This window comes from Geotrypetes seraphini, chromosome 6 (genome assembly GCF_902459505.1).
Source record: "Geotrypetes seraphini chromosome 6, aGeoSer1.1, whole genome shotgun sequence".
In the NCBI taxonomy this organism is placed as follows: Eukaryota; Metazoa; Chordata; class Amphibia; order Gymnophiona; family Dermophiidae; genus Geotrypetes; species Geotrypetes seraphini.
Window position 1 is genome coordinate 242485349 of NC_047089.1, and position 15891 is coordinate 242501239.

Here is a 15891-nt window from a genome sequence, read left to right on the forward strand (position 1 = left end):
TTTGATCTATCCACATTACCTGCCCTGCTCTTGACATTTAGATGCAGGCTGGCCATTCACTACCAGATGTATTTTGGTTTTCCTTTTTTTTTCTTTGCGGTGTAAGGGGAAATTTTGTTGTGAGTTAAGAGTTCAGCACTCCCAACCATTTTCAAAAGTTGGCTTTTATGCTTTAGGTAAACTCACAGGATTTCTATTCACAGCCCATGACTGCAGATATCATGTGTTTCATAGGTCAGCAACATTGCAAGAACAGTCTCTCTCTTTTCTTTTTGGAGTTAGAGCCCCTGTCCTAAACTGATCTGTTTCTTAAAACAATAGTACATATTCCCAACATGGCTGTACTTAATTCATAAGGCCCAAACCAGACAAATCTAGGCTGAGTTGCAGTTTCCTGCAAACTGAGTTTCCTTCTTCAATCAGGATCAAAAGAAGAGGGGGAACTAGAGCAATATACGCCAAGATGGAAAGTGTTAAATAATTTCAATAAATGTAAACAAGCTTGACTCCATTTATAAATTCAAAACAAAAATTTTAGAGAAGAGCTGCAATTCCAAGAGATACAGTTGCTTAGATTCTCCTACCTTCATGAGGTCAAGTAAAACAGTGTTTATAATTCCCAGATATCTTCTTTCCAAAGACTGCGGGTGGTTAACTGCTGGAAACTGTAAAAGAATGTAATCATTTCATTTATTTTGCTTTCTTATAATGGCTACTAGAATAAAAGTGAAGCAAGTCAACATAAGCAAGGGCAAAAGAAAGGAGCAATTTGTAACATACATTTCCCGAAATATACAAGAAACTGCAGAGAAAAAGTTGCATACAAAGTACAGGTGAAAAAGCTGAACTTGTATGTTAACAATAATAAGTCTGGGTTTCTGTGACACTGATGTGCTTTTTAATTTTTTAATAAAAAAGAAGAAGAATATGCTAGAAGACAGCAGTGTTGTAGTCAGAAAGCCAATTCTGGGTGGGTTTGGGCCCAAAGCTGGTAGGCATAAGAACTCCCCCCCCAACCTCCTGCAGGTGATCCAGTCTCTCCCTTCCACCCCCCTCCCCCCCCAATATCTTTTAAACAACAGTTCTTCGCAGGCAGTGAGCAGCAACAATGCTCGTGGTGGCCTAACAGCCTTCCCTCTGACATACTCCTGCCTATGCAGGAACTTGTATCAGAGGTGAGAAGGGTGTATTAGTCACAATTCATTGCCTAGAAGAACTGATATTTAGGTCTAGGTGCACTAAAGATAATGACGGATCGCTGTTGGTCGATTCTCTAGCAGCGATTGATGCGCTATCAAGATTGCATGCAAATGATTTGCATGGAGGTGCAAATCATCTGCATGCAAACGTGACCAATCGCTCAGTGAGCGATTGACACATGCACAGAGCCCTAACAGCAATGACGGGGGAAGCAGCCTTTTGTCACTTATTAGGGCTTCTTTTCTTTTTTTAATGACTTTATGACTCAGGGCCAGAAGAATCCCCAGACGCAGGACCCTGGGACTTCACAAATAAGGAACCACCAGACTCAGCTATTGAGGAGAAGTCTAACCTGGAATGGCGGGAAATGCCGGCTGCAAGCTGTAGCTCCTGTTCCCTCTCTGCAAGCCTGAGGCACGTGCCTACTGTCACCCAGTCGGGTCCGCTAGGGCACTGCGGGGAACCGCCAACTGGTGGCAGCACAACCCTGGTATGGCTCCCAAAGGGGGAGACCCTAAACAGTGACCAAGTTCTTTGGCTTCCCAATAATAATAATAAGCCAACACGTGCTCAGATCATTGCCAATAGATTAATCTATCAAAACAAAAAAAACCCACAAAAACTATTTCACTGGCTATTCCTCTTTCTACAAACAGTTCATGGAAGCCAGTTGTAATCCAGCGAATAAACTTAAGTTTTGTCCCAGGTAAGTAAGCACAAGTTTTAGGTACTCTTCTGGCAGCATCACACAGCTTCAAACCAGAAACAACAAAAAAACAAAGGAAACACTTTTTCATATCTTCCTGGAGACCTGGGCTTTCAATAATACAGTCCTGTTCTTCACCAGGCTTTCACACAATAAATCCTCAAAATGAAACTTCAGAGAAATGCAGTCTTATAGACTTCGCCTCGAAACAATCTACACATACACTGATGACATCCTCGTCCTTCTCGAGACTGACTAGAACCTCACCAACTTCCACGAGAACATTACAGCTTGCATAACAAGACTTCACTCCTGGTCCCTCTCGGTTCAGATGAAACTGAATGAATCTAAAACAAAACTACTCTGGCTCGGCCCAAAATTAGAACACCTGCCCATCCTCTTTTCACTGCCCTCTGGCGACACTCTGCAGCTTGAGTTCTCAAGCAAGGTCCTAGGCATCACCATCGATTCCTCCCTCTCCTTCAATGACCACCTCAACTCCTTGGCAAAATCATGCTTTTCTAGTCTCCACATGCTGAGGAAAGTAAGGTCCTACTTCCGCCAACATCATTTTGCTGTCCTTGTCCAATCTATCATCTTCTCCAAACTAGACTACTGTAATGCCATCTATTTAAGTTTAACATAAAAAAAATCTTCAAAGACTACAGCTAATCCAGAACACTGCAGCCAAGTTGATCTTCGCAAAACGCAAATCTGATCATGTCTCCCCACTTCTGTCCAAACTTCACTGGCTCCCAGTGATTTCCAGAGTTCATTTCAAATGTACCTGCCTGCCTTTTAAGATCATTCACGGCACCCTCCCCCCCCCATCCCACTATCTTATAACTCCCCGAGTCCTGACTCCACCAGGCCCACCCAAAAACATAAACTATCCTTCCCCTCTCTACATGGTATTACCAGTGTGACAAGGCAGTGGCTGCTGCCAGAAGGATTCTGGGCTGTATAAAGAGAGGCGTAGTCAGTAGAAGGAAGAAGGTGTTGATGCCCCTGTACAGGTCATTGGTGAGGTCCCACTTGGAGTATTGTGTTCAGTTTTGGAGACCGTATCTGGTGAAAGATGTAAGAAGACTTGAGGCGGTCCAGAGGAGGGCGACGAAAATGATAGGAGGCTTGCGCCAGAAGACGTATGAGGAGAGACTGGAAGCCCTGAATATGTATACCCTAGAGGAAAGGAGAGACAGGGGAGATATGATTCAGACGTTCAAATACTTAAAGGGTATTAACGTAGAACAAAATCTTTTCCAGAGAAAGGAAAATGGTAAAACCAGAGGACATAATTTGAGGTTGAGGGGTGGTAGATTCAGGGGCAATGTTAGGAAATTCTACTTTACGGAGAGGGTGGTGGATGCCTGGAATGCGCTCCCAAGAGAGGTGGTGGAGAGTAAAACTGTGACTGAGTTCAAAGAAGCGTGGGATGAACACAGAAGATTTAGAATCAGAAAATAATATTAAAGATTGAACTAGGCCAGTTACTGGGCAGACTTGTACGGTCTGTGTATGGCCGTTTGGAGGAGGATGGGCAGGGGAGGGCTTCAATGGCTGGGAGGGTGTAGATGGGCTGGAGTAAGTCTTAACAGAGATTTCGGCAGTTGGAACCCAAGCACAGTACCGGGTAAAGCTTTGGATTCTCGCCCAGAAATAGCTAAGAAGAAAAAAAAAAAAAATTTAAATTGAATCAGGTTGGGCAGACTGGATGGACCATTCGGGTCTTTATCTGCCGTCATCTACTATGTTGCTATGTTACTATGTTACTATGCGGGTAAACTGGGAAAATCCCTCCTTTTCAAAATCACAGGGCTTTGGAACAATCTTACTGTCCCACTACGGAACCTGAACTCCCTCCAACTATTCTGTAAGCACCTGAAAACCTGGCTTTTCACAAAAATGTAATTTTCTCTTTCCCCCCTTCACGCAACCTCAACCCTTTCTCTTCCCCCCTTTACTCAACCCCAACCCTTTTTCTGCTCTTCCTACATTTAAGTGTTTGTAAACCGTGCCGAGCTCTACATCTGTAGAGAAGATGCGGTATATAAACTTAAGGTTTAGTTTAGTTTAGTTTAGGCTGCAGCAACTCTCCAGCCTCTGGAGACTGGGAACAGAATTGCTGGGTCCCCTTTTAATAATGGCTTTTACAAGCACCCGCAAAAATCCCAACCTTAGGGCTCATTTGCAGCTGGGGTGTAGTAACTTAATTAGTGCTGTGCACAGCTTTAGCACTGCTTCCAGCCCAGCCCCCACTGCTATGTAACAAAGAAGAGAAAAATACTCTCAAAACAAAACAGTTCCTTGTCAAATTGTCCCAATCAAAATATTCAGAAAACAGCAACTTCAATCACTGGCAAGAAACTGCCAAACTCACGTTCCTGGATTCCAAGCATTCAACTTCAGGCATTTCACATTCAGCTGTGTCCATGCTCTCCTCTGGAACTGCCAACTCTGTAGTTTCCTGGGATGTAGAACCTTCCCATTCCATGGGTTCTTGGCCTGTGCCTTGCCTTTGCCTGGCCAGAAGATCTGCTAGGTCTTCTTGAGCTGCCTCCTTCACAGACTTTGAGAGCTGTTTTGAGGAGTTAAAGCCACTCCCTAGCTTAGGTGGCTGGGGCACAGATTTGAGTGCTCTCTGGCTCCCTCTCAGGTCATTGGGAATATTGCAATTGGAAACCTGATTGAATTTCTTAAGGGAGCTTACTCTCTTACAAGGCTCTGTCTCTAGCATGGGTTCTAGGTCATAGTCAGGCTCATTCTCCTCAGGATAGGCAGCCCTGTCCTCTACAACCTCTGAGGCACTATTTTCAACCGGTTTCCTGCCCGGGAAAATGGATCTAATAACGGACTTAATCCTGACATGTTCATCTCTAGGGATCCGGCCCTGTGTATAACACATGCAAAATATTTGTGCCGAAAAAAGAAACCAAAACAGGTAGACTTGTCAGTAAAACAGTTATCTAGACCAGTCAGTTTTTCCGATTGCTAAAACCCCTTTTTTTTTGGGGGGGGGGCTCTTTTTTGGGGGGGGAATAGCCAAGCAATGTTAGTGCATCAATAACTTGGCTACTTTGCATGGAGTTTTAGTTAATTTGCATGGCCAGATTGGAAAATGGGCGATCGAGGAAAAAACATGCAGTGACCCATTTTGTGCAGTAGGTCAGTGAAAGTAATCGTCGCTAAAGCTGTGAAAACAGGTTTAGCAACGCTTGTTGACTTTAGTGCATCTAGCCCTTAAAAGATTTGTGGGAGGGAGAGAGGTTGAGAGGTTTCAGCTGGCAGGGCTTGGAGATCCCTGCCAGCCACATTAATTCTCGGAGAACCCTCAATAGAATACTTCTAAATCTTCCTTCCACAAAAAATCTTCAATACAAATGTGTTTTCCACTCCATGCTCACCTTTCTAGGTGTAAAAACTTGGAATGATCTTACTGAAATGACCAGAACAGAGCCTAACCATGCCATATTCTGGAAGAAACTGAAAACTCATTTATTTGACACTTAATCACCTGTATCCCCTCCTTCCCCCTTCTCCCTACCCCCTCCTACCCTCCTCTTCTCCCTCCCCTCCCCCCTTCTCCATCCTCTCCCTTCTCTATAAGCCTTCAGCCTACCTAGGTATGAGCGACGCTGAAATAGAAGATTAGATTAGATTAATCAGATATTTAACCCATCCTCCCAAAAAGTCCACAATGTGTTACAAAATTACATTTACAATAATTCCCAAACAAAATAAAATACAATCATAAAAATAATCATAATTTTAAAAAAAGTACAGTGTTTACTCGTTTGCGATCTGCTCCGACCGCCTCTTCCTGTAGTAAAGTCGGGCTACACCAATCAAGAGCTGTGTGTCAAAGTAGCTCCTGATTGGTATAGCCTGACTTTACTACAGGAAGAGGCGGTCGGAGCAGACCGCGAGTGATTTTCTTCACCCACCAACGCTCCAGCTGCCCTCTCCTGCCTCCCCTGTCTTTTGACAGGTGAAAAAAATTTACGGGGGTTTCTGGAACAAAACCCCCGCAAATTTCAGGGGAGTACTGTACTGTAAATTAAAATAAAATCACTCATCAAATAATCCAGAATTCAGAAAAAAACAAGATTTTACAGCTTTTGAAAATAAAAGTAACTCATCTAGGGGTCCTTTAACTAAGACGAGTTAGCCTAGTGCGCACCAAACGCTAACATGTCCATAGAATATAATGGACATGTTAGTGTTTAGCGCGCGCTAAAACGGCTAGTACGCCTTAGTAAAAAGACCCCCTGATGACCTAATAACAGAAGGAAGCTGATATCAAAACGTTGTCATAAACAGGAATAAGCTTGTTTATGTGCAGTTTCACTGGGGGATAGAAAAACGCTTCTCCCTTTGTGATTGTAAGGAACATATAGGAGTATAAATTGGCAATTTCTCAGATATATAATCCTGTAATTATTGCATGAAATTGTTTAAATGCCAATACTAAAGCCTTAAAAATAATCTTTTCTTGACTGGTAGCCAATGTACAGAGGCTAAAGCAGGAGAAATATGGTCAGAAGTAACAATCTCAAAGCAGAATTCTGCACACATTGAAATTGAAACAAATTTTTGTCAGACAATCCAACAAATAACACATTACAATAATCTATATGTGATAAAAACATATGCATAGAGTAATTGGGCAATGTCAGTCTCTGAAAAATAACATAAATTTTTGCAATTGACACTGATAATAAAAAGAGGTAGATACCGTTTGAGAAAGATGGTCACTACTGGGTGGGCCTGTGTCAAAGCAAAGCTTATTTGGTTGTGGGGTAGTCTGCAGGTGAGAATAGACATAAAAATCCCCTACTGTTCAAATTATGAGTAGAAAATTCAAATCAATACTATTTTTCAAATTATAAATAAATAGCCTTCCAAAATTTTTCTTCATAGTTCATCAGTAAATAAGTTTATTTTTCAATGATGTGATCATTATATCTTCAAAAATGATTGTACTTGCCAACAGTGGTCGCATTTTGCTGTAATAGTTGCTTCAGGGCTTATGGGATTCATAATGTTTGATGGCAACTCAGCTCAGCACTTACAATGTTTGAAGAAAAATTTGGGAGGATTATTTGTCATGAACAAGTGATACACTGAGTTTGCCAAGTTTCCAATAACAATATCTATAATGAATTTGAAGCCTTCAAAGTTGATTTTAATTTTCTATCCATAATTTGAATTGGGGATTTTTATGCCTATGAAGAAGCATCAAATTGCCTGTGAGGATGGTGATCCTGGGTTGTGCCTAGAGCTCTTTTCCTCCTATTCAATTACATTATTAGTAATAAAAACATAGAAACAAGATGGCAGATAAAGGCCAAATGGCCCATCCAGTCTGCCCATCCACAGTAACCATTCTCTCTTTGTATCTTTAAGAGATCCCACGTGCCTATCCCAGGCTTTCATGAAATCAGACACAGTCTCTGTCTTTACTACCTCTATCGGGAGACTGTTCCACGCATCTACCACCGTTTCTGTAAAAAAGTATTTCCTTAGATTACTCCTGAGCCTATCACCTCTTAACTTCATCCATTGCCCTCTCATTCCAGAGCTTCCTTTCAAATGAGACTCGACTCATGCGAATTTACGCCAAGTATGTATTTAAATGTCTCTATCATATCTCCTCTCTCCTGCCTTTCCTCTAAAGTATACATATTGAGATCTTTAAGTCTGTTCCCATACGCCTTATGATGAAGACCATGCATCATTTTAGTAGCCTTCCTCTGGACAGACTCCATCCTTTTTATATCTTTTTGAAGGTGCGGCCTCCAGAATTGTACACAATATTCTAAATGAGGTCTCACCAAAGTCTTACACAGGGGCATCAATACCTCCTTTTTCCTACTGACCATACCTCTCCCTATGCGACCTAGTATCCTTCTAGCTTTTGCTGTCACCTTTTCAACCTGTTTGGCCACCTTAAGATCTTCACATACAATCACACCCAAGTCCTGTTCTTCTGTTGTGCATATAAGTTCTTCACCCCCTAAACTGTACCGTTCCCTTGGATTTTTGCAGCTCAAATGCATGACCTTGCATAACTTTTAGTTGCCAAATTTCAGACCTTTCTTCAAGCTTCACCAGGTCTTTCTTCCATGTTATTCACATCATCCGGCATGTCTACTCTATTGCAGATTTTCGTATCATCCACAAAGAGGCAAATCTTACCCGACAACCCTTCAGCAATATCGTTTATAAACATGTTAAAATGAACAGGCCCAAGAACAGAACCTTGAGGTACACCACTTGTAACATCTCTTTCCTCAGAGCGATCTCCATTGATCACTACCCTCTGTCACCTTCCACTCAACCAATTCTTGATCCAGCTCGTCACTTTGGGGCCCATCCCGAGGATTCTATATACTGAGCTATATTTTTAATAAGGTGACTCTCCCCCACTTTTACAAAGCCGTGTGGCAACAGCCCTGAAGCCCTTTAAATCCCTATGGGCTTCAGGGCAGTTACCGCAGTGTCCTGCACTAAATGGCTTTGTAAAAGAGGTCCTGTTTTTTAACTTGATTTGTTAGTATTTTGCTAATTTATAGAAGTATGAGTTTAGATTTTGTGTATTTTCCATGCGCTTCGTTTTACAATTTTCCCAAATATTTAATAATTTTTGAGTGATTTCTCTCCATTTGTTTCACACATTCATTTTTATAGGTCCAATTTAACATGTGCTGTAGCATTTTAATACATATTAATCAAATTAACATATGTTAATTTATGTGTCACTATGTATTAAATCAATTTAGCATACACTAAATTATTAAAGCTACACAAATGAATGAGCACAAACAGATGCACTTGCCTAAGAACAGCTTCTACAGAATCACTCTAATAAGCTTTCAGAGAAACTATTAAGGGACTAATATGCATTCAAGGGTCTAAAACACTTGGAAAAGAGCCAGCCTGAAAGGGATAGCAATGGAGAAAGGATGGTGGAGGCTGAGATTATAAGAGATTGTGTACCTTGGAAAGAGAGTGTAGAGGTCAAGAGCTGAGAAACAGAAGCAGTGAATATGATGAAGCTCACGGACTTTATGGAAACCTTTCTTCCAAAAAGAATCCAAAGGCCTCAAACTCTCCCCAGGGGCACCAAAGAGTGAGTCTTTGAACTTTTGGCTCTTATGAGAGTGGATTAGATGACTATAGAGTAGTGTGACTGCTCCTTGTGACCATGAGCAAGTCACTCAGTCCTCCATAGCCCCAGGTACATTAGATAGATTATAAGCCCTCCGGAAAAAATAGGGAAAATGCTTGAGTACCTGATTGTAAAACCACTTCGATAACCTCGATAGACAGTATATTAAAAAAAAAAGCCCCTAATAACCTAATAATTCTTACAAGAAAGCTGAACAGAGGGGTCTCCCACTGTTTCTTTTGAACTGCCTTAAGAATGTTGTCAATGGGCATAGTTACAACTGGTAAGAAAGAGCTCCTCAGGGAGAAACTTTTTCCTTTCATGAGAAGGAGAGTGGTCAGATGGGAGACCAAAGGGACACCTCCTCAGAGGCTCTCTGGCTCCAATTCAAATTCTTACAAGTGGTATGAATCAGATTCAGGTAATATTCCTCAAGGGATGATTGAATCTGGGCCTGCCTCGGTCTACTGGACTCCTGTCTAGACTTGAAGCAAAAGAACCAAGGAATGGAGTCTCTTCTAGGCTTTGGGTGAGATTGTTCGAGAGAATGGAGAGGAGCATCATCCCAATTAGAGCCAATTCCAACACCTGTCTGAGCACTTATGTTAAGACTTGACCAATAGGTCTGGAGAGAGTCTCCAGAATGGTCTGGAAAAGCATCTCAAAATTTTGGTAGCACACCAGGAGGCACTCCAATTCTGGAACTGCATTTCAAGGGAAGGCATCAGAAAAGGATGAGTCAGTACTGGTGTGGTCAGGTTCACAGACTGGGTACTGATTCAAAAGCCTGGTCCCTGGTGTTGAATCCATGGAAAGATAGCAGCCTTCTCGATCCTGATGCATCTGAAGTATCAACATTAATGCCTATGATTCTTTGCCTTCACCTTCTACTCTGGCATCAGAGTCTCTTGGTATAAACAAGGATGATGCTGAACCTTGACCAGTCTTCATGGCTGGGTTTGAAGATGCTCGGTCCTGGTGGGCGCTATTAATGCTCAATGCCAAGAAAGGTAGAGAGCTCCTTGATGCTGATGCAAGTTTTTGGGCATATATCTGGTTTGTTGGGAGTAGACCTGCAGGTGAGCTCCATGGTGTGTCTATCAGATATAACGGATGATCTGACTTTGGGGGATGGAATGGAGGATTCTTTTGTGAAGAAAGTTGGTTCAGTTGCTAAGAAATATATTATGCTTAAATGAGTTGAGAATGAGCCACCCACCCTGGTTTGCTGGAGATTGCAGAATGTAGATGCATGGTCTATTGAGACCAAAATAACTGCAAAGGGATTGATTTATAGAAGTGTGGCACCCCCTTTATAATGCTACTTAAACCACGATATTCATAGTAAAATAATGCTTTATCCTTAACTTAGGAGGATAAAGTATGATTAGATTTTATGGGAGATATGAATTGGTGAGGGAGGGTTTTAAGACTCATTGTGACTATATAGAACAAATTGTTAACTGCTATACTGAGGTTTCAGAGTATGCGCCTCTTTAAAATCAATAAACACTGAATCATAAAAGAACATAAGTACATATGTTGGTTTCTTTGCATGTGCACCCTTTATAAAAGAACTCTTAATATTATTATGTTAAGAGAGCTGCACGATAAATAATACTTTGTTTGTGCCATAATATTAGTAATAAAACTTGAAATAAATTTTCTGAGACCAAATTGTGTGCATGGAATTACATTCATATGTCTACAACCAAACCCAAAACTTGCCCAATTTTTAGTGTGGTATGGGATGTCATATGCAAATATCCTACTGCTGTGAAGGACTATATGTACCTTTCCAGGTGCCACCTCAATACTGCACCACTCAGGAATCCAACAACAAACCTTTCTTGTGTGGTGCTCTTTTCAGCATTTGTATTCAGGCACAAATCTTTTCACTAGGGTAGCTGGTGCTCCTGTTGCATGAACCTGACTATCCACATGTGCACACACTACACAAGGCGAAGTACTGCATAATATCTGCAATTAAAAAGTATTCCCAGATGTAGCAGGCAGTACTATTAATATTGTACAAAAAATCCGTTTGACGTCTTAAAATCTTAAAAGCAAGCATTCTTCTAGTAGATTTACACTGAAAAATGTATGAAAAGAAAGAAAAAATAGCACAGTTTACATTGCTTTTCTGGAGCATGAGTATTTCAGATTTATGGCTTATACCAGATCCTGCATTTGACAGCTTTCTGCTTAGTACTGCTTTATGTTTCAAAGCAATGATAATGGGCTAACTGCTCAAAATATTCATTTGTCTTTTCCTTGACTGTGAATAAACATGTGGATAAAGGTGAGCCAGCTGATGTAGGGTATCTAGATTTTCAGAAAGCTTTCAACAAAGTTCTTCATGAGAGATTCCTGAGAAAATTAAAAAGTCATTGTGTGGATGGAGTGGTCACTTGGGTCACTTCCGGTCGGTTATGGTCACTTTCAGTCACTTGGGTTGCCCTTGAACATTTGGATTGCCTTTGGCCACTTGGATTGCCCTTAGCGACGCTCAGGCCTCTCAGGTTAGTCTCTGATCTTTCAGGCTTTCCAGTGGTTAGGCTTATGCCTGCATTTCTCCCACCAAGGGTTGCCTGTAAGTCAGGGGTACTCTCTCAACTAACTGGCTTTGGATGGCAGGGGATCTTGATCCTCAGCCCCTTAGATGATCAAGGTAAGGCTCAAGGTCAAGGGGAACTGAAGTCCCTATCAATCTCTTGTGACTTCAACATCTTTTCAGAGACCTCTGGGTCGCTTTCCCCACCCACCTTTGGTAAAGCTAATTCTCCCTAGGGACCTTCCTGTTAAAATCAATATATGTAAAAATATTTTGAATGCCTTATGGGTACTCCTTATACCCAACTGGTCTGCTTATACTGTTTCTCTTTAACAATTCTCTTCTCAGGTCCCTGTGACAGAATATAAACTCCATCACATATCCTCCCCCTCAGCTCACGCATATGTGGTTGAGCATGTGACATGTCGGAATTTATTTCTCTGGATGAAAAGTCTATGTTGACATGGTCTTTCCCTGCTCTATGTTTTACAGTAAAATTGTAACCCTTTAAAATAAAAGTACCACCACATGAGACAGCCATTACTATTTCTCATCAGGTAGAGCCATTTCAATGGTACATCATCTGTGATCAGTGTGAATATTCTTCCCAGTAGGTAATAGTGTAGAGTTTTGAAAGCTAGGCACTCTTTCTGTGGTTGTATAGTGCTGTTCATGCCCTGACAGTTTTTGACTAAGGAAGAGTATTGGATGTTTGATTTTTCCTTCCCCCTGACTTAAGACTGCTCCTAGGCCAGCTCCAGATGCAAAGTTTGTAGAATAAAGACTTGAGCAAAATTGACATTTTTCAGTACAGGTTCTCGACAGTCACCTTCAGTCAGGAAAATGCTTTACTGGCATCCATATCTCAATATAAGAAATTTGGTCAGGAGTTTTTTAACAAGTCAGTCAGAGGGGCTGCTATTTCCACAAACTTTGTTATAAACTTTTGGTAATGTCTAATCATTCTTAAGAATCTATTGAGTTGTTTCTTTCCCTAAGGGCATGCTTCTTTGGTTTAGCCATTAGGCTGGACTGTCTGAGAGACTTCAATCTTTTGAAAATATAACATTGTCCAGATAGCCTTTGGCAAACCTATAGTGTGGCTGCAGCATCTGACCCGTTCATTCACTGAAAGGTTGCTGGGGCTCCATGCAGTCCAAAGGGGAGCACTGTGAATTGGTAGAGTCCTTGGTGGGTTATGAACACTGTTTTTTCTTTTGATTCCTCGTCCAATGGGATCGGCCAATACCCTTTGGTCAGATCAAGGTTTGACAAAAACTGTGCTCCTCCTAATTCCTCAATCAGCTCATCGACTCATGGCATTAGGTAAGCATCATATTGAGATACACTGCTGACAGCCCTAAAATCTACACAGAAGCAAATAGAGCTATCTGGCTTTGGAACTTGTACTACGGGACTAGCCCATTCTCCGTAATATTCTTTAGTCACTCCCAGTTTTAACATCTCCAGAATCTCTTTTTCCACTTCCTTTTTTTTTCCGCTTCTGGTAGCTGATATGGTTTCTTCCTGACCACTGTTTCTGGTATTGTCTCAGTATGATGTACCCCCACATGGAAGCATCCCGGAATGGGAAAAAAGACATATTTGAAGCGTTGCACTAAGAGCTGCAGCTGATTCTTCTAGGCTGGGATCAGGTCTTCTCTGATTATTACCAGATGGCCCTCCCCAAAAGTTCCCACTTTAGGTCCTAAATTGAACTCTTCTCTGTTACTACTACTACTTATCACTTATATAGTGCTGAAAGGCATACCAACCCATCTCTCTCTACCCATGCTTTTAACATATTCATATGATATATTTGTATTCTGCCTTTTCCCAGCTTCACTTCTTATGTCAACAAACCCAGCTTTCCGGAGATAGAAAAGGGCTAAAAGTTTATTGGTGGAGGTGGGCATCAGGATTAGGACCTTAACCCCTGCTTTGAATCCCCTTTCTTTTGCTTTTTTTTTTTTTTAATCACAGTAAGTCTTTTTGTTTATTTGGATTTTCTTCAAATTCTCCCCAGTCTTACATGAGCTCAAATGGAGAGAAGCCTGAAGGGGCTTGGGACATTTCTTGATATGCAAACAAGAGGTAGGGGACTGCTTTGTCTAAATCAGCAATTTTCTCCCCAAGACATTTTTTTAAAATCATGCAGAGCAATGTCTGGTTAAAACGTTCAATCAGCCCGTCTGTCTGGGGATGGGAGGCAGGGTTCTTTGAATGCTAAATCCCAAATATCTTAAAGATTCTTTCTAATGCTTTAGATAGGAAGTTTGTCCCTCTATTGGTCAGTATTTCGCATCGGTATCCAACCTGACAAAATTTTATTTATTTATTTAGCACATTTATATACCGCCTAGAGTCTAGGAGGTTTCCAGTATCAAAAACATTCATAAAAATCCATAAGATCAACAAACAAGACAACATTCACTATCTGCAGATCTATAAATACATAGACTTAGACAGCATTTTCATCAATTCCTGGGCAATTATGACAGCAGAAATTTTCTTTAAAGGGTTGGCCCAGGGATATTGGGTAGCATAATCCACTATGATGAGAATGTACTGAATGGTCTGAATGCCTTATGGGTACTCCTTATACCCAACTGGTCTGCTTATATTGCTCCTCTTTAAAGATTCTCTTCTTAGGTTTCCCTGATGGTATATACACTCCATCACACATGGATAGGAGGCAATGTTCTGTTGTGGATTATTGGACAGAAATGGTTATTGGACAGAAAAGAAATGGTTATTGGACAGAAAAGAGACAATATGGTTATATGGCCATTTTTCTCAACGGAGGATGATGAATAGTGGAGTTCTACAGGGATCTATACTAGGATAAGTGCTATTTAACATATTTATAAATTATCTGGAAAACTGACAAGTGAGGTGTTTAAATTTGCAGATGATACAAAACTATTGAAAGTTGTTAAAACCCATGCAGACTGTGAAAAATTGCAGGGAGACCTTAGGAAATTGGAACACCAAATGGCAGATTAAATTTAATGTGGACAAATGCAAAGTGATGCACATTGGGAAGAATAATCCAAATCATAGTTACCTGATGCTAAGGTTCACCTTAAGAGTTAGCATCCAAAAAAAAATCTATGAGTCACTAGACAATATGCTAAAATCTTCCACCTAGTGTGCAACAGCAGCCAAAAAAGCAAACAGGATGATAGGAATTATTAGGAAAGGGATGGTAGATAGGATTAATTATATTATAATGACTCTGTATCACTCCATGGTGTGACCTCAGCTTGAGTACTGCATTCAATTCTGGTTGCTGTATCTCAAAAAAGATATAACAAAATTAGAAAAGGTTCAAAGAAGAGCGACCAAAATGATAAATGAGATGGAACTCCTCTCATATGAAGAAAGGCTAAAGAGGTTAGAGCTCTTCAGCTTGGAAAAGAGATGGCTGAGGGGGAATATGATTGAAGTCTACAAAATCCTGAGTGGTGTAGAATGGGTACAAATGAATCTATTTTTTACTTCATCAAAAATTACAAAGACTAGGGGACACTCAATTAAATTACATGGGAATACCTTTAAAATCGATAGGAGGAAATAGGTTTTCACACTGCTTGAAAGAGCTTATTATTTCTCATCTGTACCCTTCTCCTCTACAGCCAACTCCCAACTCCGTCCCTTCGGCCTTGCTGCTCCTTATGTCTGGAACAACCTGCTTGACTTGGTACATTGGGTTCTATCTCTGTTGGTATTCAAAGTCCAGGCTGAAGGCTCACTGCCTTTCTTTTTTCATGTTTTTGAAGTTTTATTTAAAATTTGATGAATCGCTTTATCTTAATACAAAGCGATGAACAAATCTAAAAAATAATACATCACAATATTCGAGGAAACAGTACAAATAACATAGACAAGTCACAAACACAGACAGGGCCAAGAGGGGGTAGAAATACAATGTTTGAAAGGAAATGAAACAAGTAAGGGAAATAACAAAAGGGAGGGTTAAAAAAAGATCAGAGGCCAGAATTAAAAAGTATGACCTAACTATGAGGAACTAGCAGTCAAAAGCATCTTTAAAAAGAAAGCATGTCAACTGTTTTTAAATCTGTCGATAAGACATTCTTCCCTTATGTATGTTGGGAGGGAGTTCCACAATTGTGGAGCCACAACTGAAAAAATGTATTGTCTATGTGTATTGATGGATTTGAGAGAGGGAACAACCAGCAAATGTTGATCATTGGATCTAAGTGATCGGGTGGGGGGCATAGGGTATTAAGACTCTAT

General features: G+C 40.8%; 1 protein-coding gene across 4 annotated transcripts in view; it reads right to left on the minus strand.

Moving 5' to 3' along the window:
• Positions 1-15891, minus strand: part of CDKL5 (cyclin dependent kinase like 5) — a 316174-nt gene that overhangs the window by 75682 nt on the left and 224601 nt on the right. For all 4 annotated transcript variants that reach the window (XM_033950592.1, XM_033950593.1, XM_033950594.1 and 1 more), the window contains exon 11: positions 585-665. In XM_033950592.1, coding sequence (XP_033806483.1) covers positions 585-665 — 81 coding nt within the window. The remainder of the gene's footprint in view (positions 1-584; positions 666-15891) is intronic.